The 23,970-nt window shown below is 49.2% G+C and overlaps 1 protein-coding gene across 1 annotated transcript; it reads right to left on the reverse strand.

Moving 5' to 3' along the window:
• Nucleotides 1-877: 877 nt before the first annotated feature.
• LOC101524131 (sp110 nuclear body protein) lies at nucleotides 878-21,143 on the reverse strand. The gene is made up of 14 exons (XM_058665095.1): nucleotides 21,097-21,143; nucleotides 20,023-20,107; nucleotides 17,801-17,962; nucleotides 16,032-16,200; nucleotides 14,777-15,010; nucleotides 14,393-14,476; nucleotides 12,514-12,591; nucleotides 11,609-11,677; nucleotides 9,878-9,940; nucleotides 8,143-8,283; nucleotides 4,753-4,818; nucleotides 2,537-2,635; nucleotides 1,947-2,089; nucleotides 878-1,107 (listed from the first exon to the last, which is right to left on the reverse strand). Exons 2-14 carry the CDS (start codon nucleotides 20,023-20,025, stop codon nucleotides 1,048-1,050), a joined length of 1,371 nt encoding a protein of 456 aa, XP_058521078.1. The 5' UTR covers nucleotides 20,026-20,107; nucleotides 21,097-21,143; the 3' UTR covers nucleotides 878-1,047.
• Between the last annotated feature and the right edge of the window lie 2,827 nt (nucleotides 21,144-23,970).

The raw sequence follows: 23,970 nt of genomic DNA on the forward strand, positions 1-23,970 counted from the left end.
TGCAGGCTAAGCCCCTGCCTGTGATGCAGGTGCCCAGTAGAGGGGCTGGTTTGAGTGCTGGCTGCTCCACCTGCGATCCAGCTCCCTGCTAATGTGCCCAAGAAAGCACTGGAGGATGACCCAAGTGCTTGGGCATCTGCACCCACGTGGGAGACCTGGATAAAGCTCCTGGTTCTTGCCTGGCTCTGTCCAGGCTATTCCAGCCATTTGGGGAATGAACCAGTAGATGGAAGATTCTCTTTGTTTCTCCTCCTTTCTCAATAAACGTGCTCTTAAAATAAATTAAAAAAATCTTTTTACAAATCCACCATTCTATAGATGTAACAGGTTTTTCATAGCTGATGGGATTTGTGTTCCCTCTCTAATTTTTTTTACCATGATTAATGTTACACTGAAGATCCTTGAACTCCTGAATATTTCAAATCAGGTTGGAAAAGTGGTTCATGCAACACATGGTAGAATCCCCACGTTAAATTGTGAAGGAATCCCTCGAGGGTCAGACCGGGATCTCAGGAAAGACAGAGAAGTGCTACTGCCTGTGCCGGAAGTTCACCCTAACGACCCTCGTGAGCGATTGAGACTCATTCCTGGAGAACACAGCCAGGCAAGTGAGGAAAGACAGGGCATATGAGGCCAAACAGCCAACGGGCGGCTGCAGAGACCAGCTCAGTTCAGCAAGCATCCTGATGCCACCGCCAGCACACGCTGTTGGGCAATACTCGCGCCCGTAGGGACCAGCGGCTTCTCCGCTCCTGTTTTTCTCTTCTAGTTCAATGCCACTTTGCTTCTCTAACTATGGTGTTCTAGTTCTGACACCTTCGGTTTGTAGTCTTCTCAACAGCCATATTTTAACAAAACACACACATGGACACATCAGTTTGTGTTCTAATTTTTCATTTTGGAAAAAACCTGCTGTTAGCCATTTAAGATAAGCTGTGAAATCCTATGCTCAGCAGTCGCAATGAAGATGTCCTGCCAGGATGCGGAGGTTACTCGGAGCTGGTGAACGTGGGGATTCTGAGGCCTTCAGACAAATGTGGCAGAAACTCACCTGCCCTTCCCCCCTCTCTTGAGACATCTGCCTGGAGGACAGAGCAGAAGTCCTTCCTGAAAGAGAGAAAGCATCAGTGAAGGGGATGAGTCTAGAGGGTCCTTTGTGGACATGCAAGTTCCCACCTTCCCGCTTATGTGCCTGGACTTCACACAGAACCACAGACTCAGAGTGTCTACCTGCAAAGTAAGCTCCGGTCCCCAGCCAGCTTGTTCCAAATTTCCTTAGCGGGAAAATCAGACTCTTGGGCCACTCAGACCTGAGACCCATGTCCTTTTGCCCCAGGCCCTCATCCATCCCTGCACTCTCCCTTCTCATGTCTTCCTCTCTAGATGAAGATCCTTCCAAGGGCATCTTAGTGGTAACTGCTTATCCCCGGGAAGTTTTGTGTGTTAAGGTCGCTAGGACTGGTCCCCTGTGTGCATCTGATCGTAGGCAAGCACAGCTTCTGTGCAAATGCAAAGGAGAGCCTGACCCCCAACAGTGGCCACAGTTGTTTCATAGAGGGGTCCTGGCAGGTGGGTGCTGAGCAGGCGATGATCTGGTAGAGGAGGGGGAAGCTGTCACAGGTACCTGTGTCTCCCGCCCTCCCCACCTATGTTTCCCACCCTCCCCACCAAACCCTGGCAGACCAAGCTTCCTAAGTCCCTCCTTCCTCGAACCCCTCGGCCTGGACATTGGAAGCTCTCACATTACTCTCCCTGACCTTGAAATGTCCCAACACGATCACCCGTCTGCCTCTGTCGCCTATCACACTTCTCTGTCTGCACTGAGCTCCACCTCCACCATGCCGGTGAAGCTTAGTGGGAGTTCCTTGGTCTTTCCGCTCCTTGAAATCCTACTCCTTCCTGGAAGGCTTCCAACCACCTCCTGTGAACCTTCGCCCCCCACTCACCTCCAACAGCTCTCTGAGGGCCTTTCCTCCGCAGTAGATCTCCCGTTTCCAGTTCTTCTTGCCTCCTTTTTTCCCATCTGCTGCAAATTCACCTGGGGTGAACCAGGCGCCTTTTCCATTTTGAATACACTTCTCCAAGGAGCCTGCAAGAGAAGGATGGCCCATTTCGGGATCCAGCCCGATCCTCTCCTGCATCCCAAGTCTTTCAACTGCTGCTCAGAGCATCCACCAAGAAAGGCTGGCCCTGTGAGGTGGGGGCCTTGAGCAAGGGATCCAGGTTCCTTCTCTCCTAACCTAAAGGAAGCCTAGGAATCTGCTTGGGTGGTGAGGGAGTCGACAGAACTTCCATGTTATGTGACACCCACACGCACCCACAGCGGTCAGTGTTGCTGGATGCATTTGTATTTCCTTGTGGGATTGGGGCAGTCTGCTGGCAGACACAACATCATGGGAAAAGGTCCTTAAATCTCTGCCCCAAACACTTGCTTCCCTGCAGCCATTTCTGGAACAATGGCACGTCAGGGCCCTCTCCTCCCTTCTGATGACTCCCCCATGGTAGGATGCGAAGAGCAGGAGACCACAGGCCTCACCTTGTCTCATTTTCTTTTTGTATAAAATCCCCTTAGCCTTTCCACAGGTCACAGGAAGCTTTGGACAGCGAAAATCCACGGTGTCATCTTCATGGTTTTCTGAAAGTAGAAGTTGACCTTACTCAGTCTTCGTCCTAGCTTCCTCTTGCATTGTCCTCCAGGAACTCCAATCAGTGGTGATCAGTGGTAATCAATGGTATTGGGAAAGACAGCTTAATCTGCAGGAAGCATTCCACTTTGAGCAGTGGATGAGCTATCTGCCCAGCGTGGGGTACTGTGCTCTCTACTGATTACAGATGTCTCAAATGGCAGAGCAACAGGTGGCTTTGGGGGTTACCATGCAGAGTCTCCCCTTTCCTGGGGTAGGTAGGTCACCAAAGCAGGTGGCGTTTTTTGACCTGAGAGCTTTCAAAGCTAAGTCTACACTTAAGCCCAATTTTCTGGACTATTCTTGACAATCCTGAGTTTGGTTTATTCATCTTAGCAAATTGCACCAGAGAGAGGGGACCCTGTGGGGAAAGCGGGGGCGGGGGTGGGCTCTGACATCAGCCAGCCCATGCTTCTAGGTGAGCGTCAATAGCGACTGGTGTGGACCACCACAGTGAGTGAACAGTGACAGCCTGCTGTGAAAAGCCAGCGGTTACAGAAGAAAGTGAGTTCATGGAAATGAGAAGCGCAGGGAGGGAAGGAAATTAACAGAAGAGCCTGACAGAGTCCAGGAAGTACAAAACGGAAAAACACCTAATTAACAAGGCTGGCAGAACAACTCCAAGAATTCTTAGAAAACATAAGGGGAAAGAGCCAGGTGAAAATTAGCTGTGGAAAAGGCCTGGGAAAGATCTGGGGGCTGGGAAGCTACACGAGAGGGGCTGGGGAGGGGCTGGGGAAGCTCGGGGGCTTGGAGGAAAAGCAGCCACGAGGACAACCTAAGAGCGGCAACGTGGACCATCCTGCGTTCCCAGCTGGGGGAGGTGGGTGCGGGCAGGGCTCAGATTTGCAGAGAAGGATTGGTGGTCAGCTCACTGTATAGGTAGGAGTTGTCACTACAAGTGAGACACACCAGACTCCAACTGTCACCTCAGAGACACCTCAGCAGGCTCCCCAACACGTGATCAGCACCAGCACAGAAGCCGTGTGTTAGAGCAGGAGGTAAGGCCAAGGCCAAGGCCAAGTGCTCAGGAGGTCAGAGGCCCTGAACGGGAGGGACATGCCCAGTGTCCGCCTGCGTTCCGGATTCCCCCAGTGTTTTGTAACCCACGTGTCTGGGTTCATTTACCTTTTGGTGCAAAGGACAAAGAGCTCAGATCACCTGGGCTGATTTTGGCTAATGCAAGTGCTTCAACTCCTAATTGAATCTGTAAAATGGGTTGGTAGTACCAGTTAGGATGAGGATCTGATGGGCTAATTGTAAAGCAATGCACATATTTGGATTTTTATCAGGGTTTCTGCAAAACGTTGTGTGGATTGTGCAGGGAGCACAGTGTTGAAGAGGAAGATGCTGGAATTTCACCTCGGAAAAATGCTCAACATGTGTGCTTAACACAATCATCTTCCAGCAGGGAGTAGCAAAGGCCTTGTCTTAAAGAATCAGCTCTGGGAGAGGCAGGCAGGGGGTGGAGAAAGCGGCACTCGGTTGGTGTCCAGCTGACCTAAGGTGGGCATGCCAAGCTGGTGCAGCCTGTGGGGTGTAGGTGCTGGCGAAGTCCTGGCTGTAGACCAGGGGACCAGGTATGTGACACTCTTCCCCGGTGTCCACTCCTTCCACTGTACACGTAGAAGGCCAGTGCTGCCTGATGAACCAGCCTCAGAACCAGGGCACTGCCCACCTCAGCTGAGGAGTCCAGCAGCTGCCAACACTGCGAGCTAGGCATCTCAGGGCATCCATGAACCTACCGTCCTTGCATTTCTGCCACCAACAGGCTGGAGGCTGGGATCCCTCTTTAAGAAACGTGTAGGACTTACAGCGGGAGGAAGTGACAGAGGAGACAGTCAGCAGCGATGATGCTCAGGAGGAAGGTGTGGAACACGATGGGGGAAGTGGAGGGCAGGGACGCCAAGAGGCCATGTGTAGTGCACAGAGGGGAAGCGCAGATGCCAGCCTTACAGAGCTCCTCTCTACTCTGAACTAACATGGAGGCAGAACCCAGGGCGGTGAGGACGAGGGGTGGGAAGACCGTAGGGGACCCAATTCCAGGGAGGACCCTGTGTGCACCCACCTCTCTGGAGAATATTTTTCTGGATCTTTTTTGAACATGCACGAGTATTTGTTTTCTGTTTCTTTTCTAAAAAAATAATAATGATAACATACCATAAACAAAGATGTATACACCTCATATGAAAACAATTTTAATTTTTGCTGTATTTCTATAAGTTAGGGGGAGAAAAAAACATATGTGCATATATATATATATAGTACAGAAAGAGAGGATAAGACATGACAGAAAACGGATTTTCACAGTAAATGTATATTGATGTATTTAATATAAATATTAGAAGTGAACAAAAGGGGCATGTAGTTTGTAAATATTACACAGGAGGGCTTTAACGGCGGCAGAACGGGGCATCAAGCAGCAGTTCTCAGGGCAGGCAAGCTGGCGTCCTACGTCAGCACGGGGCTGGGATGGGAAATCCTGCTGCCACGACCACCGGCACCTCGCAGTGAAGGACAGGGGCTTGCTAAGCACCCCCTAATGCACAGGGCAGTGAACACGTGAGCAATTATCCTTGCAAAAGGCCAGCTGTTACATGAACCACACACTCATGCACCTACACACTACAGATACACTCATTTTTCCAAATTAAAATGTCCCCGCAACCAGAAGCTTCTCACAATAAGGGAAAAGGGGTTAATTTTTAAACGAATAGTCATATACAAATGGGCAAACATAAGCAGGTAGTCTATGAAAGAAGAAAATTCTAATGACAGATTACAAAGCAGGTAAATTAGTAAAGCCAGGTTAGACACTGGTGTACAACTTCCCAGTGATTCGAAACAAGTTTCAGCAACTCCAGCCCAACAGCCTGGCCACCTCTTTATGTGAACAAAGACTTACTGCGGCACGACCCTGCCCACTGGCTTCTGGGTGTGTCTCTGGCTGCCTGTATGCTACAGAGACAGAGCTGAGTAGTTGAGGCACAGACTGTGGGGCCTGCAAAGCCTAAACTATTTATCATCTGAAACTTGAGGGTGGGGAGCTTGCCATGCAACAACATTTCACTTCTCCCTCATGCTATTTCTTCATCACACGGTAGATAAGGCTCAGCCCCACACGACTGACATGCTTGGCTCCTAGTGGCTGACAAGCCTTGGTTTGGCACATCGCTGGTTTGGGGTCAGAGAGAAAAGGAACAGGAGCTCTTCAACCTTTGCCCAGAAACTGACCCTCTGTTATAGTCCACTTTTATCTGGCTGACTTAAGGCACATGGCATCTCTGAGAGCACAGCATGGGTGTCTGAAACCTTCTGAAGGGACTAGGGACGGGATACTGATGAGCAGCGATACATATGCACAGCCTACTGCCGTGTGTGCGCCCACGGCACACAGAAAGTCGGAAGAAAACCATGGAGAGGCCAGGAGCAAAACGTCATTATTTCTAGTGTTGGTGAAAATAAGGGCTTTTGCATGCTCATTGGGAGTGCAAGCTGGATAAAAGATGGGTAATTGAGAAACACTGCCAGGGTCCGTGCAGTAGGTGTGAATGACACAAAGGTGTGAAGAGAACAGCTCCCTGCATGGCAGGGCCCAGGGAGCTTCCAGCTGTTTGGCAGGGCCCGGCGGATTTCTCTCTGACCACCTTGATGCAGTCTCACCACCCTTTTGCATGGACACTCAAGCACCCCACTAAGAATCCTGTAATCTATTGAGGCATTGTCTGCCCCTGTGAGATGGCTTTTACAACCAACATGAGCTTAAGAGTTAATGTTACTGATAATGTCCCGAATGGACCTTTAACTGCACACAGGAGTACAATCAAGTCCATGCTGTTTCCAGACACCTTATTGTGTACCTACCCATTGCCATAAAATCTGGCCTGGACATTTAGCATGCTTTCTGGGAAATGGCTTGATAAGAATTTTACAAACTAATGGAAATGATGGGAGTATGGGTTAAAACTGCCATGACAAAAAATATAGCTACTGGGACCCTAAAAGCTATCTTGTTACTGGGACCCTAAAAGTTATCTTGTTACTGTGACCCTAAAGGCTATCGTGTTACTGGGACCCTAAAGGCTATCCTGCTAAGGCAAAAAATATAGTTACTGTGACCTTAAGGGTTAGCCTGTCCTTGCAACTCTTTAGAACATAGAAAATGTAGTTGCTTCAGCTGCTTTCATAATTTCTAACTAGAGGAAATATAGGCTGATTTCACTAACATCTCAAAGATATACTTTTGATTATTGTTTGATCACTTATGAGGTTGTAGAACCTGCAGTTGTAGAGGAACTTAATGTTTGAAACCTTTTGTCTCAGATCTTTGTTTTTTTTTTCTCTTTTGATGTATTCCTCACATTAAGTGATGGATAAGTTGTAGAATAAGAATTGTAGCAAGAATGTATTACTGAATAAGATGTGTTGCCTACTGAGAAATTCTTGGCTGCAATGTTGGAATGGATAATGCCCTGTCTTAAGGTGAAACAATTTGTAGAATTATCTTTGGAAACACTCACTTGTCCATTGTAGAATTGAAACTTATATGGAGTAAACTTGGCTCATTGCTAATTACAATTCTTTCCGCCGTTATAACTCTTGCTTTATTTGTTCAGATAACAAACTGTGTGAGCTTGCTGACCTAATGGCCTTTAGTGCCAATGGCCCGTAATCCCCATACACCAAGACCCCGGACTTACTAACCCATACATAATTCAAGGTAGGGGCCTGGTTGTCACAGGTGGCGCCAAGGTTAGAGCCCAGACCTGAGGAGAGCGGATGAAGACTGGCAAACCAAGATAAGCAAGGAATGTGGGACCCTTCCTCAATCATTTCTCAAGAAGTTGTAAATTGTGCCCCCCTGAAGCTATGTCAAAATGCCCCTAAAAGAAAACTTTGTACTGCTTCTGTATAAATAAAGCGGACAGCTTTCTTGCAAGGTCCACAATCATCAAGGAATCCTAGTGGTCCGTCTCTCCTTTCTTTCTCTCTTCTTCTTTCTACGCCTATCTCACGCACCCTTCTCGAGCTCCGAACTCTCGGCTGGAGCTGGACTCCGGCAAAACACTATACAGAGTCCTTGACCAAGACACTTCACTGCTAGAAATGAACACTTAACAAACAATCCTGAAAATACATCCACCCTGAGGACTGGAGCCACTTGCAATCCTGGGTTGGCTGCAGGCATGAAAGAATTTATCAACTCAGTGAAGTAGTGGTGCCTCCATTACTGTAAATGAAAATAGCAGAGACTGGGGAGCAGTCCAGTGAACACACATCCAAGGCCAACTGCACCCTGAGAATCTCCTACCAACAAGCTCTCTAAGCCTAACAGAGCCTTGTTCTGGCTTCATGTGCCTCTTGGCTGCATGTCTTCCAACAGCTTTATACTTCCACCTGCCATGCACCTGCTCAGGAGAGACCATGCACACAGAGAAAGAGTCCATCCACAGCTTACCCTCCAGTCTGGACACTTGGGTACAGTTCATTTTTGCCTTCTTGTTCTTTGTCATCACCCTTGAGTTTCGGATTGGATCATCTTTCCTTCTAGTCACCTGCTCCAGCTTCTTTTGCATTTCATGCCCAGATGAGACAACCCCTGGGCCAAACAGTGATTTGTATTATTTTACATTTGGGCCTCCAGCAAACCTCTCTGCACCCCGCACCCAATCCATGACTCCCTCCTGCTCAGTCCAGCCCGACTCTCCCACCCCTTGGAGATCCATGGACCTCTCCACACCCCACACCCAATGCATGACTGCCTCCTGCTCAGTCCAGCCCGACTCTCCCACCCCTTGGAGATCCATGGACCTCTCCACACCCTGCACCCAATGCATGACTGCCTCCTGCTCAGTCCAGCCCGACTCTCCCACCCCTTGGAGATCCATGGCCTTCGCTTTAGCCTGGTCATTTCTCTATAATTACTTCTTTGTCTTCTGCAGTGTCTTCCTTTCTCCCCTAGACTCATTGTACTTCTTCCTGTTTATCTTTTCCCCCTTTATGTCCTTCACCCCCAACCCCAAAGTTCCATAAAAGAAGGACTGGCATCTATCTGGCTCACTCTTGAGTCCCCAGGGTTTGGGCTATAGAGCTGACACTTTTTGGATGTGCAAAAAACAGCACATTTTCAAAAATACAAAATGTGTATATTTTTCATTACTATAAAGTACCAGGGTTCACAGCTATGAAATCAACAGGATTCAGGGGAAGGGCAGAGGCTGCCAGAGCTGAGGGGTCACTGCTCATCTGGGCCATCTGGGAGGCCTCAAACACTGAAGCACAGAATCTCCTGAGTGGTAGTGGATCCCTACATTCCCAGAACCACTGTCCATACCAAGAAGCGCTTAAAGGCCTGAATGTCAACTTTCCTGGAAGTCATCAGTAGAGGAAAAGCAAATGGCAGAGAGTAGGCTTCCTCCAGCCTAAGGAGGCAATGGGCAGGAAATCAGAAGGTAGAGAGGAGGGCAAGGGAGAACGAGCAAGCAGAGTCCAGGTCACACCCCAAGACTAGTGGTGCTGGAGCACCCTGAACCTTTGGAGGTGTCCCCAGAGCAGTCAAGCACCTGTCTCAATCATGGTTCGGCAGCTGCAAGGAAAGTTCTTCTAAGAGTTCCTGTCCTCCACAAAGGCAAGGGATCCCACATCTCCCTGACAAGAACCCCCAGGCCCTCAGTAAACAGCCAGGAAGGGGGGAAAAGAGGATGAGGGAACAGAGTGAAGAGGTACAGAATCGGGGGAAGGAGATGGAGATAGGAGGGCGGAGAAGCAGGGAGTTTCATCAACATGTTTCCTATGCTGCCAACAGCACAACCTCCATGCACTGAGACGCAGACAGGGGTGGGAGGGGTTCTGAGTGCTAAGTGACTCCAAATGTAATTCCAGTTTGGGATTGGGCGCCTCAGGCCTGCTGCAGCTCTCTGCTCTCCCTGGCTGGGACCCTACAGCAGAGACAGTCTTCACCTCGATGCTCCCTGCTGCCTCATGTCCCCACTTCCACCACCAGTCCTTCCTGGAGGTAAGAGACCAGAAGGCCGGGTGTGCGTCACTGTGGTACCAGGTTCTGTCTTGGCGGGAGGTGTCTGTTGATGGCGTGGCTTGGGCAGAGATGGGCCAGTAAAACTGGGTAACCACACTGGTCGCTCAAATGACAATCAGAACACTTACAGGAGAGACACTTCCCTTTTCTTGCTTACCTCCTGGGGGTCTTTTTTCCTCTTGTCTTGAATTTGAGCAGCTAGAACTCTTTCTTTTCTCCTCTAAAAAAGGAAAAAAAAATTTTCTGTCTGCAAATATTGATCTTAAAAGGCTACACTGTGAATTTTTTTTCTTAATGTTCAAAAAATTTATTTGACTGTCCACTGGCTGGTTCACTCCCCCAAATACCTGCAATGGTCAGGGTTGCACCTGGCTGAAGCTGGAAGCTCAGAACTCAACTCAGGTCTCCGCATGGGTGCTAAGCTGGGGTTGGTGCTACACCCAAACCCTGCCATGTGGGTGCTGTTGTCTTTTTTCTTTTTTTAAAGCTTTATTTATTTTTATTGAAAATGAGGATTTACAGAGAGGAGAGACAGAGAAAAAGATTCTCCATCTGCTGGTTCACTCCCCAAGTGGCTGCAACGACAGAGCTAAGCTGATCTGAAGCCAGGAGACTCTTCTGGGTCTCCCATGAGGGTGCAGGGTCCCAAGGCCTTGGGCTGTCCTCCACTGCTTTCCCAGGACACAAGCAGGGAGCCAGAAGGGAAGCAGAGTAGCTGGAACATGACCCATGGGATCTTGGTGGGTACAAGGCAAAGACTTTAGCTACTAGGTTACCACACTGTGCCCGATGCTGCTATCTTAACCACTAAGCTAAAGGCCCACTTCCTCAATGCTTTTTAAACAAAAATTTTCTGTTTTCTCATCACTTTGTGGAGGTAAGAAACCTGGAGGCCTATGTGATACCAGTACTTCTCTTTTACCTGGAAATGAGTAAAGATGTAAGAGAGGTATACTAGAAACTCACACTTAGAATATACCAATTTCAAACTAATAACCATTTTTTAAAGACTAGAAAAAGAAAACAGAAAACGATTATCATAAGCCATGGACATGAAAAGGTTTTCTAAGCTGAAATTTAAGCCTAGGAATCAAAGACATTTGACTACAAAGATGAAGTGAGAAAAACTGCAAAATATGTAACATAACAAGTCATTATCCTTAACAGACGAAGCAAAAAGCAAGTATTCTGTGCGGGGTAGGGGCCAGCATTGTAGCGGGTTAAGCCACTTGGCCCACCACTTCGCACTTCTCTCTTGCGTTTCATGGCTACCCATGGACCAAGAAGTGATCTGTGAACAGTTTTAACTGGGGTCCCCAGGAAACCCCTTCCTCCCCTCCCTGACAACCTTTCTTCCTGTGCCCAGATCCCTTCCTTCAGGGGCTCTTTACACCCCTGTTTTTTGCTTTTCTCTCACTATTTCTCCATGAGTATCTCTTTTTGGTGGTATGTAGGTTTTCTCCCCAAAAATCACCATCTGCTCTCTCTCTCTGTCCAGGCACCATAAGTGGAAATCAACAACATACAGTTAGGGAAATTTTAGAGAAGGCTTGTCAAGGTTACCTGCAAAATTGATCTACAATTAACTTTCTTCTAGAGACCATCGCTCCCATCCCCAACCTGATCTGAATCCAGCCTGTCTAACATTGCCTGAGCATCCGTCCTCAAAGGCCACCCTGGCTCCACTTGTGCCCACCTCCACTCTTTCTTAACCCAGCAGCCACATTGATCTTGTCAACTTTAAAAACAGACCATGTCACTTCATGGATTCTACCTGTCCAATGGCTTCTCATTGCATTTGAAATGAATTCCAGTGCTCACACCTTGGCTGGCCAGCCCTGCGTGAGCTCTCTCCAGCCTCCTAGCTCCTCCCCTTGCCTCATCTTACCTCTTGGGAGGCTTTTTTTCTGACATCTCTTTTTTGGAGTTGACCAGATACTCCTTTTCCTCTTAATTCCTAAAAGAAGGGACAGAAGACATCTTTTACATTCACAGGTGCAGATCTTCCGACCTTCAATGTCAATGATGTTCAGCTTCTAAGAAAGAGCGAACTTCAAAAACAGGGTTCGAAAAAGAAGAATTATTGAACCAAGTACTTAGAAATGGAGCTGGGTCTCCATTACAGAGCCTATAAGCTGGCCCTCTGGAGTGAAAAGAATGTGTCGCAGAAAGAGCCACCAGACATGGGTGGAGGAAGGATTTGAGATGCCAGAGTGTTGGATGGGTTGTCTGTTGCCTGTGACTACCGTCAAAGAACCCAGGATGATGGCAGGACCTACGGTGGGAGAAACACAACATCTGATGTCTTTCGGGGGGTGGTGGGGAAGCTGGCAGGTGACAATGTTGGAGCAAACGGACTTTCAGTTGGATGCTGGAGTCTCCAAAGAGGGGAGACAGGACCAGGGTCCTGGATTGGGGCAGTGGGTAGCAAGAAGCAAACTGCAGCCTGCCTTCCACCAAGCAGCCTCAGCAACAACAGGGAAGGCCCAGCCACATCTTAAGAGGAAATGGTGTCTGCTCAGGGGAAACACCCCTCCATTGCAGAGGTCAGTGCAGCTAACTGAAGCTGGGGAACTGGGAGACCAGTGGTGCCAAGGGATGGACATTCAGAATACCCTCTGGTTTCCCTGTGAGTCTCTTCACTGGAAGAAGGTACCATGAGTGGGAGCAACGGAGAAGCTGTGCTGGCCATCCCGATGTGTGCCATGGCACTTGTGTTTATGGCAAGCTATGATAAGGGAGAGAGAGCAGCTGTGAGTCCCCTGACACCTGCAGGAGGAAGGCAACTCTCACCTCTCTTCTTGGGAGGTGGGCGTGGGGCCTCCTGGGAATCTTCTGGGTCATCTGGCTCTGGAGAATTCTCTCTTATCACTGACAAGAGAAATGCACTTTAGGCGCAGAACATCCGGGGATGGGGGGGAGGCAGGATGACGAGAGGGTGAACCTGCTGGCCCCACACCCCAGGGGTCCCTGGCACTGCCTTCATTTTGCCAGCCTGTGATTGTGGTTCCTTAGGTGACTTGTCCCATTGACCCAAGGGAGCCCCTGCAATACAGTGAAGACTTAGTCTGACCCATTTAGGGGAATTGCTTCAGTGGATGGAGGAAGACAAGCCCACAGGTTCTTGGTGGCTCTGCTCCAGGGATGCAGCTAAAGGCAGTGGGAAGCGAGATGTCAAATTCTGATGGCCAGGTAGCGGGCACCACCTTGGCCTTGTGGGAAATACAGTATTGCTGTGATGTCTGTGCGTGCTGTATCTGTGACTGTCTCACCTTGAGAAACAGTAAAGAAGACTAAGTGCCTTGAATACCAGTAAACACAGAAGGACGGCTGAAAAAGCAGGAGCCTTTTTCTTTTTCAACAGCAAATGTACTTGGACACAAGGTCCTACTAGTTTCTGGTTGCAAAAGACAGAAGGACTGGAAAGCTCCTCTCACGCAAGGTTGCCATCTTCTTCTTGTTTCCCAATTCCACGGGATCTGTCTCAAAGGCTGACCTACTTAGGAGCAGGTGAGGGAGGGAGGGGACAGGTCACCACTGGATCCCTGAAATGATAACATCCACTATTAACAGACCCAAGTGACCTGGAAGTGACTAAGGTTCAAAGTCAGAGTGGGTACCAGGAAGGAGGAATAGCACTGCCTTGTCACTGTTGGGCCACTCAGGACTTGCTGGCTTTGCTTCTTCACAGTCATCTAATTCCTTGCAATATAAATCTGTTTTCTCTGTGTTTAAAAGGCAGAGAGAAAGAAGTCTTCCATCTGTTGATTCAGTCTCCAAATACCTGAAACAGCCAGAGACAAGCCAGGCCCGAACCGGGAGAAGAGAATTCAGCTGGTCCTCGTGATGGTGTGGCCAGCCGCCAAGGCCTGGCCCACAGTGGGAAGGAATGGGCAAGTCAACAGTCATTTATGTTCCATGGGTCGTTACTTTAATAATGCTACTTAGTATCTGACAGTTGTGAAGATGGATCTTCTCCAATGGAGTTCCAAGCTCCTGGCATCAGCCTTGTCCATCGTTAGCTGTTGCAGGTTTTTGGGGAATAAACCAGCAGATAGAATGTCTTTCTCTCTCTCTCTCTCTCTCCCTCTCTCTCTCTTTTGCATGCTCTCTCTCTGTGTCTTCTACTCTCTGTAACTCTGCATTTCAAATAAGTAGATCTTTATTCACAATGCCATTTGCGAACACTGCCTAACAACATAGCACTGCCAGAGTTAATGTGAGCAGATGCTATCATAGTGATGATTTGGGGAGAATAAGTGGCATAATTTGGAAGCTCAATCAAGTTTGAACGCTCTTTCAACATTTAGTAATCTCTCTCCTGTAAAAAAAAAAAAATTCTTCTAATGTTAGTCTCACAAATTAAACCCTATTAAGACAAATCAGATTGAAACTCAAAGCTCCCCCTAGTTATCCTGGGACAAGAAACCAAATAAGGCCACCAGCTCGGGAGGTGCACCACTTACCTGCCCGTTCAGAACAGTGTGTGCAAGGCTGGCTTGCCCTGTAGTGGGGGCTGCTTAATCAGCACCTCTGTTTCTTTTTCTTACTTTTTCTTTGCCATGCCCAGGTGGGTCTCCTGGGGTTTCTGCCACAGCTTCCTGCTTGGCAGGTGCATGCCATCCTACACAGCCACCTGGAGCTAAGCTAAGCCATTCCCAACCCACATTACCTTGAGCAGTGTCAAAAGGAGGGCTGAGCAGCCTTTGGGGGTCTTTCTGCTCATCTCTTTCACATATTAAGTTGTCATTGGTCACTGCATGGAGGAAGGAGATCCTCACAGTTTACAAGGACTGGGTGGGAGAGGGGAGAGAGTGTGGCAAGAACACTGGGGCAGACAGAGTGCCAAGGGCTAAGATAGGTGGCTGGTGTCCTCGCAGTGGGAAGTGGGTGCTCCAAGCTCCGGGCCTCCTGGGACACTGCCCATGCTCACCATCCTTTCTGGAAGGGGCTGTGCGTGGACAGGCAGGACCATGGCAAGGACCACTCCAATGAAACACAGCCCAGGGTCGTCAGGGTGGGTACACATTAGGGTTGGACAGGGTCTGTTTCTCACCTGGTGTGTTTCTTCCTTCCAGGATGTGCACAGGCCGAGGCACAGCAGGGTCCGAAGAGTTGGACGAGGACACTCCAAGGTCACCAATTTTGCTGGCACTGGGCAGCTGGCTCTGAGGTGGTGGCTGTGGCAGGGGCAGCAGCAGGGTCTGGGGGCAACTCCCTTCAGTGGGGCCGGGTGGGGCTTCCAGCGCGATTGCTGGGCGTGGGCGCCATTCTCCATAGGAAGCGCAGACTGGGATGGGGAAGGAGCATGTGGGGGAGGGGATTTTGCTGATGGGAGGATAGGGGTGTGTGGTTGTTCACTAGCTTCCTGGGTGCAGAGAACAGACTCGAGGTCCTTTGCCCACCCGTGCCCTTTTCTACTGTACTGGATAGGGCCACCCAGTGCTACAAAGCCCTGATCTAACATTGGTGTGGTTGCATACCCAAAGTTCTGTTTGCCTTTCTACACAAGCATTTAAGCTTTTCATTTCAGTTTCATAGAATTAAATCAACCAATAATTTTAATAGAAGTCTCTGCTTTTAGAAATAAATACACAGGGCTACCTCCCTGACTAAGTACAATACAATCAAAATTCCCTTGCAGGGGAATGAGTCTATTTATATTCTCATGTCTGCAGATTCAACTACTGTTCCCCTTCATGGTTGGTCTTCCCTTGTGATTCTTCCCCATCATTTTTCACAGAAGTAAAATTGTTTCATGCAGCAAACAGGAAAAAGAAAGGAAAGGTGGATTTGGGGAAATAGCCTGGAACAAAATAAATGAGGTTGAGCCCCGTGGGGTCAGGGTGTTCAGCCATGGGGTTCCTCTGGCTTCAATATGCTTAGCAAAGCTTTGCCTGTCCCAGCTTCTCCTGGCACTGCCCTGATGCTGCCGAGAGAATGGGCTCACCTGCAGGTACACCTGCACCTGTCTGGAGATCGACCTTTCCCTTGGCTGCCCCCTTCTCTGACATTGTGACTGTTACCTAGTTACTAATCTCTTGGTCATCAGCTGTAACTGTATTCAAACCACGTTCCTCTAAACACCAAAATGCCCGCATGTTTCCCGTTTCACTATGTTGAAACTTTCTCACAAGATCTTGTTTTGCACAAAACTGTTTTTCACTGTTGAAGACTGATGATTCATGTCACCACTGACAAAAGCAAACTTGGAGAATCCAGATGTTCGGGAGTTTGCTTCTTTACGCACCCCCAGTATCCCATCGGGCTGAACTGACACCCTGACGGCTGGACACGGCTCAGCTCCTCACCTCTCCTGAAGCTCCTGAGAACTGCTGCCAGCCTGGGGTATTCACGCAGGTTGATGTGGCTGAACAAGGTGCCCAGCAATGCTGGGGTGAATGTCTGCTCCAGCCCGGTAAGGACGTCGTACACCACTCTGCTTACAGGAACTAAATGACGACAGGCCTCCACCGAGTCCTTTCAGAATGGAGCAAAGAATGACGGCCCATGCTTACCAAAGCAGACGGAGAGCAAATCCCTCACACACGTGGGGCTCTGTCCATTGTAAGAAAGCTAGTTTACCCTTTCAAAAATTTTAACAGAAAACACATTGCCAAGTCCTCTAAGGTGAAGTTTTGTAAATTCTGTTGTCTTATACACTTGAGGGAAGAGAATATCTTAAAACCAATTTTATTTGTTTGAATGGCAAAATGATAGACCGAAGGACGAACACAGAAAGAATCTTCTGTTTGCTGGTTCACTCCCCAAATGGCTACAACAGCTGGGGCTAAGGCCAGGCCAAACCAAGAGCCAGGACTGCATCTGGCTCTCCCACATGGGTTAGGGAACTTGAACTTGAGTCATTCTGTGCTGCCTTCCCAGACACACTAGCAGGGAGCTGGACTGGGAGCAGGGCATCAGGGACTTGAATAAGTGTTCTGAAATGGGATGCTAGTGTCACAAGTGGAAGCTTAACTTGCTGTTCTACAATGCTGGCTCATGGAAGACAGCATTTTTAAGGAAGTAAAATGGCATCATGCTGTCATGTAATTAATTTTTGAAGGCTTTGGGCTAGAAACTTTTTCTTTCTTGTATTTGAGGTGGTCTGAGTAGCTTCCAGACTCCCTCTTGGTGAGATGAAGCTGAGAGAAACAGAACAGGAGAGAACTGATAGCAAATATGCACTGAACCCCTTCTAGACCCAGGGAGCCTTGGGTATGGAGTTGTGCATGAGAGCAGCAAGACACGGCCCATGTCGGAGGTGGGCAGTGTCAGGTAGAGAAGATGAGCACTGAGCAATTAAGCACACGTGAAATGAACTCCCAAGGATGGCTGTGCATTATGCTATGAAGGAAAAGTTCAGATAGCTATGGGAGAGATTAATGACAAAAGACTTTACAGATGAGGGCCAAGGAGACCTGTGTGGGGCAGTGATGACGGAAGGAGCTGCAGCAAAGAAGGCCACCCGGGGCAACTGTTGGACACCTGCTAGCACCTATGAGCAATCTCACTCCTCCCAAAGACAGGCCCTTCAGAATCTTGAATGTGAACCTATTGGGACACAAGGTCTTAAAAATGTCCTTAATAATCTTGAGATGTGACCATGAAGGATCAGAGTGGGTCCTGAATCCGAGAGACATCAAAAGAGAAGGAAAGCAGGGCAGACACGGATGACAAAAGGACATGGAGTTGGATGTGTGTGGCCATAGGCAAGGAGCACCAAGCAGCCACCAGACACCATGAGGGTGGCAGGAAGTGGAGTCTCATCAGAACCTCCAGACAGAATCAACCCATCAAGTCTGGACTTGGGATTTCCGGCCTCCACACCCATGAGAAGGAGAGAATTTCTGCTGTTCTGAACCAGCTGATTGGAGGTCATCCGTTAGGGCTGACCCTGTGGCACCCTGGAAGCTAATGCCATTTGAGTGACGCACAGACCCCACCTACATGAGCATGAGCAGGCCCAGGCTGGGCCGGCCAGACCTCAGAAGCCGCAAGGGCTGGGGGTTTGAATCTCTGTGACTGGATAGCCCTGTTGGGGTCTGGGATGCCAGGAGAAAGGGTGCACCCGACTCACCGCAAGCACTCTGTCGGTGATGAAGCAGTTGTCCCGGAGGCCCTCAAAGAACGGAAACGGCTTGTGTATGGCATAGGCGATCTCCAGCTTCTGACACATGAAGTGCTGAAGAAGAGCCCCTTCCAAGGCCGCTGGCACAATGAACATCCTGCCGGGGGCTGCCTGTCAGGCAGGGAGAAGCCCAGAGTCAGAGGTGTGTGCGCAGCCGCTCTCGGCATGGCCCAGCCCCTGAAGACGGGCCGGCGATGCCCAAGTCATTCCTCACTGCAACGTCTGCCTGAAACGTGTACAGGCAAAGGAAATGAGGACAGTTCCCAGCACTGATGCATGCCAAGAGCAGTTGACATCATGATGCTAAAATTCCAGATGCTGAGGGACACGTGCTTTACAAAGCTATTTATTAAGCACCTCCTGTTTACCAGACTTTGTTCTAAGGGTTTTTTATGCAGTAACTTACTGGATCTTTTAAAAATATATTTTATTTATTTGAAAGGAAAGGAAAGAGTTTTATATAGAGAGAGGAAGAGACATACAGAGAGACATCTTGTATACACTGGCTCACTCCCCATAGGATCACAACGTCCAGGACTGGGCCAGAATGAAGTCAGGAGCTCCTTCCTGGTCTCCCACGTGGGTACAAGGGTCAAATACTTGGGTCATCCAGGAGAAATAGCAGGGAGCAGGATTGGGAATGGAGCATCCAAGATGTGAACCCGTACCCATATGGGATGCCAGCAACTACATACAGGTAGAAGATTAACCTGTTATGTCACAGCGCCCACCCCACTAATCTGATCTTTACTAAATGTTTGCAGGATGGTTACTATGACTATACCCATTTATACTGTTGGGGACACTGAGCCATAAAGAGGTTTTTTTGGTTTGCCTCTAAAATGATTTATTTATGGGGCCAACATGGTGGCACAGCAAGCTAATTCTCTGTCTGTGGTGTGGGTATTCCATATGCGTGCCAGTTCAAGTCCAAACTGCTCCATTTCTTTCATTTTTCAATAATAAATTCATTTTATTTTTGATGATGTTTGCATAGTTGAGAGGGATGCATGCCCATGTGGATCACCGATTAGGGCGCAGAGGGTTGAGGCATAGGGAAAGTGCATGAGACAACTGCTTCTAATCTTTTTTTTTCCTGTATCTGTGGAAAGTGGACCACTCCCCACAGCCCAACTGCATCAGTACTCAGGGATGACTACCCAATGTCATCCCAGGGTCCCCAATGTGGAACATGTTCTGAGGATACTGCTGAAGTGGTTTTAACAGTTCTGAGATGCTGTTGATTTTGTTGCTCCAGGGATAAGGAATTCTTTCCCAGGTCCATTGGCTGACGTAGTCCACTGAGTCTCCATTCACTCATACACTCGCTGTCAAAGCTTGTCTGGGAGAGCTGTCTAATTTGTTCTGCCCTCCATGGTACTAGACATCCTCTAGGCCTTAATGAACTGGTTGTAATGTCCCCTGTTAGCAGGTGGGCATGCCGTTCACCTCGCAGGCCTCAGCAAGCATGGAGACCCAGTTCTGACATACGTACCCCATAGTCAGACCACACATCTGTGATTTTTCACTGTGGTTGGAGTTTTGAGTCCATTGATCCAGTTGGGAGGTGGGGCTCCCCAAAGAAACTTTGTCTGAGGTGACTCTAGACCTGACTCCTCTGTGGGTTTGGTTCAGTCTGTAACCCACATCAGCCTACACACACACTGATGGTTTCTGTCATATGGTCGGTTCTGTCTCCAGCCTTATCTCATATGCAAATCAATGGATGCTGCAGCCAAGGCCAACGTTCATGCACACAGCTGTTCTGCTTCTGATCCAGCTCCAGGCTAATGGCCTGGGAAAGCAATGGAGAATGATGCAAGGCCTTGAACCCCTGCACCTATGTGGGAGACATGGAGGAGTTTCCTGTCTCCTATCTTTGAATCCATTTGGCTCTATCTAGCTGTTGCAGCCATTTGGGGAGTGAACCAGTAGATGTAAGATCTCTCTCTGTGTCTCTCTCTCACTCTCTGTAATTTCGAATTTTAGGTAAAATAAATAATCTTTATTTTAAAAGTTATTTATTTATTTGAAAGGCATAGAGATAGTGAAATCTCCCAGTTACTGGTTCAGTAAAATGGCTGCAACCATCACGGCCGGGACAGGTGAATGCCGGGAGCCAGAACTCAATCCAGGTCTCCCAAGAGGGTGGCAGGGATCCAGCCACTTACCATGCTTGCTTTTCAGGGCACACATTCACAGGAAGCTGGAACCGGAAATGGAGTTGTGACGTCAGCGTGGGTGTTCTGGTAGGGCCTGTATGTGTCCCAAGTAGCAGACAGGAGAAGGAGAGATAGCACAGACCGGGCAGGAGTGCAGGTCAATATGATCACTGGCCAAGAAGAGGCAACAGCCCTGCAGTTCCACAAGACAATGCATTACCAACAGTGTGCAGAGCAAGACATCTATGGTTTCTCCTTCTTAGTCTGCTACGAGCCACAGAAAGGTGAAGTCACCAGCTCCAGGGTGACCTGGTGGCCCACTTTTTATCACACAGGACACTGCATCTCAGTATCCTCTCCATGTTCAGACCGGGGGCTCCTTTCATGATAGATGGGATCTGACACATGAATTTGCAAAAGGTAGACATCCAAGCAAAGGGGGAAATACAAAGACACAAACAGGCTACTAATAAAGAGATAAGTCCAGCACTCAACAGCTGCATGAGAAACACACTGACCACCAGCAGTCAATAAAGCTCAAAGGAACACAGTTTGAGTACACATGCACTTGTCAAGTTGGCTAAGCTAGGAAACCCTAGCCCTCATCATTAAATTTAGAAGCTAACTTAATTATCACCATGGAGCACCCCCAAACGAAGCACTTTGAACTCCTGTTTCTAGAAACTGAACTCGAAGCAAGAACCATAAATGTGCCTGCAGAAAACACAGGGGAACCTTGTGGCAGGCTTCCAACAGTTACTCAACCAATCACCGGAAAGGACTGGGAATGCGGGAGTAGCCTGTGAGGGCGGGGTCAGCGTTTCGGGGAAGATCCAGGGCACAACACACACTGCTGCAAACTCAAACTCCAATTTAGGAGAAAGAAAAGTATGTTAGCTTTGCCTTCCTGTGCCCCCTCCCCCCTTTATGTGTTTCCCAAAGTCCCACCTATCCTCTCCCACCCTTGGGACAACCTCAGAATCCAGACACTTGCATTTCAAGCCCCCAGCGGCTGCTTCCAGAAAGTTAGTCCAACAGCCCTAGCCACCAGTCGCGAAAAAGTTAGTGGCCCCGAAAACTCACGTGTTGCTGGCGTTGCAACTGCTCCTATGCCCTTCTTGGCCCCAGGGGACCGAATCCCGCAAGGGGTGTAGATGGCTGACCCAGGCAGCCCAGGGCCTGCTTCTGAGAAAACGAAAGTGCTCTTAGGAAGCTGTGGGCGGGACCCAGTGCTTGGTGCCCTAGTCTGCCTGTGGGCGGAGCGGGGCCGGAAATGGGGCGTGTGCAGCTGCTGGTTGATGCTGTTCAGCCCCTCAGGGTCAGCCCTCAGGGGGGCTGCCGCGGGTGGGGAGTCAGGGGCCACCTCGGAGCCTTAGGAGCAGGAGATCCACTGTGCGTTCCTTCCTTCCTTGCTCTGCCCACTTCAGTTCCCCCTGGCTTGTGCTCACCCAGTGCTATGTGCGCACCCACGCTATGGTGATGGCCACACCCTCTCAACAAACTTTGAAAAGCACGCAGAACGGGCATTTGGTCTGGTACTGGGGATGCCAGGGTCCCTGCTCCTGCTGATGCACACTCTTGAGAGGGAGCAGAATGGGTCCAGTGGGCTCCTGCCATTCACGTGGGAAACCAGGGAGGAGTTCCCTAGATCCCAGCTGTGGTGCAGCCCCGGTTCCTGGGGTTGTGAGTCTGAGGACTGACAATATCTCTTTCCCTCTTTCTCCCATCTATCAAATAAACACACATGCATGCATGAAAACCACATGGATGACAGCAGAAAATGCAAACAAAAGGGAAGTTAGACAGAAAGGGAAATGGCACAGAGAGCACAGCACAGAGGGCAGAGGAACGCTGCAAGCCAGGCAGGCGGTTGGGTTCCTGAAGTGTGCCAGTGTGGTCCAGGGCAGTGAGGCCTAGAGGGCTCTGGAACAATACCTTGTGTGTTATCACCACCTCTGCCCATCTCTTGGATGTGAGGTGAGCCAGATCCCTCAGAGCCTCATTATGACAAAGGAGAGTTAGTTGGACCCTAAGGCAAATCTGTAACTAATGTTTTTAAAACTTTTTTTTTGTATCTTAGGAGGTTTATTCCAACGGGGCAGGAACAGGGTAGAGGTGGTGAAGATCAGGCAACATTTTTTTTTAAATGTGAGAAGGAGGGTGGGGAGCAGGGCGAGGGCAGAGAAAGAGACACATACCATTAGCTGATTCACTTCTCACATACCTGCAACAGCTGGGACTGGGCCAGTGATTCATTCCAGAGCTCTCATACTTGAGCTGTCACTGACATCTCTCAGGGTCTTCGTTAGCAGGGAGCTGCAGAGTCAGACCTGGGAATCAAACCCAGGTAATCTAGTGGGGGCTGTTAGCAACTTAACTGACACCTGAACTATATGCTCAATGCCTGGTCTTGTAGCTAGTATTTGTTTTTAATACATTCACTTTATTTTTGATGATGTTTACACAGTTGAGAAGCATGCATGCACTTGTGGGCCACCAAGCAGCATGGGAAGGGACAAAATGTGGGAAGTAATGAGAAAACCGCTTCCAGTCTTTTTTTTTTTTTCCTTCCTGTATCTGGTGGAAAGAGGGAGAGAACGTGAGAGGCCCACTCCCAGCAGCCCAATCACATCAAGCACCTGGGGATGAGGGATGGTGATTCAATGTCGTCTTAGGGTTCCCGATGTGGAACATGTTCTGAGAGCACTGTTTAAACGGCTTCAATAATTCTGAGATGCTGTTGATTTTGTTGTTCCAAGGATGAGGAAATCCTTTAAACCAGTAGCTGACATGTCCACCTTAGATTCTCCATTCAACCAGATACTTGCTGTTAAAACTTGGCCAGGTGAGTTGTCCAATTTGTTCTGCCCTCCATCTTCTGCTATGGAACTAGACATGCTCTGCAGGACTCGATGAACTGCTGTGTGCCCATGTGCATCTGGGCCTGCTACCCACTGCGCTGCCTTCAGCAACCTAGGAGAGCCATCATTTGGACACATGCTTTCCACAGTCAGACCACAGTTTTGTTGATTTTCACCGTGGTTGGAGTTCTGAGTCCATTGATCCAGTTGGGGGGTGGGGCTCCCCAAAGAAACTTTGTCTGAGGTGACTCCATACCTGACTCCTGTGTGTGCCAGCCAATGTGGGTCTGGCTCAGTCTGTAACCCACATCAGCCTACACACACACACCGGTGGCTGTAGTCACCTCGTCGGTTCTGTCTCCAGCCCCATCTCATACACAAACCCGTGGGTGCTATGGCCCAGCTGAACCATGCCCATCATGCACTTAGTCCTCACACACACAAGTGGAAACTGTAGCCTAATTGGAGCAACCTCCAATAACCCCACCAGGCCTGTTCCCAGCCTCAGCTCTTCACATGTCAGTATGTGCAGCAGGCTGGTCTAGGCTGTCACACATCACATTCAGTTCTCGTACACATCAGGAGGTACTGCAGCCTGGCTCAGCCAAACCAATCCCACTATCCAGCCCACACTTATGCTGGTGGAAGCCGCTGCCTGTTCAGCCAGGCCCACCCCAAGCCCTGGTTCTTAATGCTCATGGGTGGGAGCTACAGCCCATCAAAGGGGGACACCCACAGTTTCCCTACTAGACCCACTCCCAGCCCTGGATCTTGCACTTCCAGATGGTTCTGATATTTAACTTGACAGGACTTGCCCCCAGTCCTGGCACTTGACAGTTGATGTTGCAACAGAGCCTGACCAACCCATGCTTACTCTGGCTCATGCACGTACCAGTGGGTATAATCGGTTAGCCCAGCCTGGCTCTCTCCCTAATCCAGCACACATGCAGGCCAATGGGTTTTGTAGCCCTGCCCAGCCTGGCCTTACACTCTCATGCTTTCAAGTTCCAGTTGTCATACCCACCAGTGGGAGCAGCGGCCCAGCAGGGGAGCCTCTGGAGCTCCTTCTCTGGGCTCACACTTCTCGGAGTGTCTC

This window comes from Ochotona princeps, chromosome 5, assembly GCF_030435755.1.
Source record: "Ochotona princeps isolate mOchPri1 chromosome 5, mOchPri1.hap1, whole genome shotgun sequence".
NCBI lineage: Eukaryota > Metazoa > Chordata > Mammalia > Lagomorpha > Ochotonidae > Ochotona > Ochotona princeps.

What these genes read in the sequence shown, in the direction of transcription:
- LOC101524131 (XM_058665095.1), bottom strand. An exon ending in GGAAGGAAGAAACACACCAG is followed by an intron (nt 14,477 to 14,776) that starts GTGAGAAACAGA and finishes TCCTCCATGCAG; the next exon opens with TGACCAATGACAACTTAATA. An exon ending in CCCTCAGAGAGCTGTTGGAG is followed by an intron (nt 1,108 to 1,946) that starts GTGAGTGGGGGG and finishes TCTCTCTTTCAG; the next exon opens with GAAGGACTTCTGCTCTGTCC.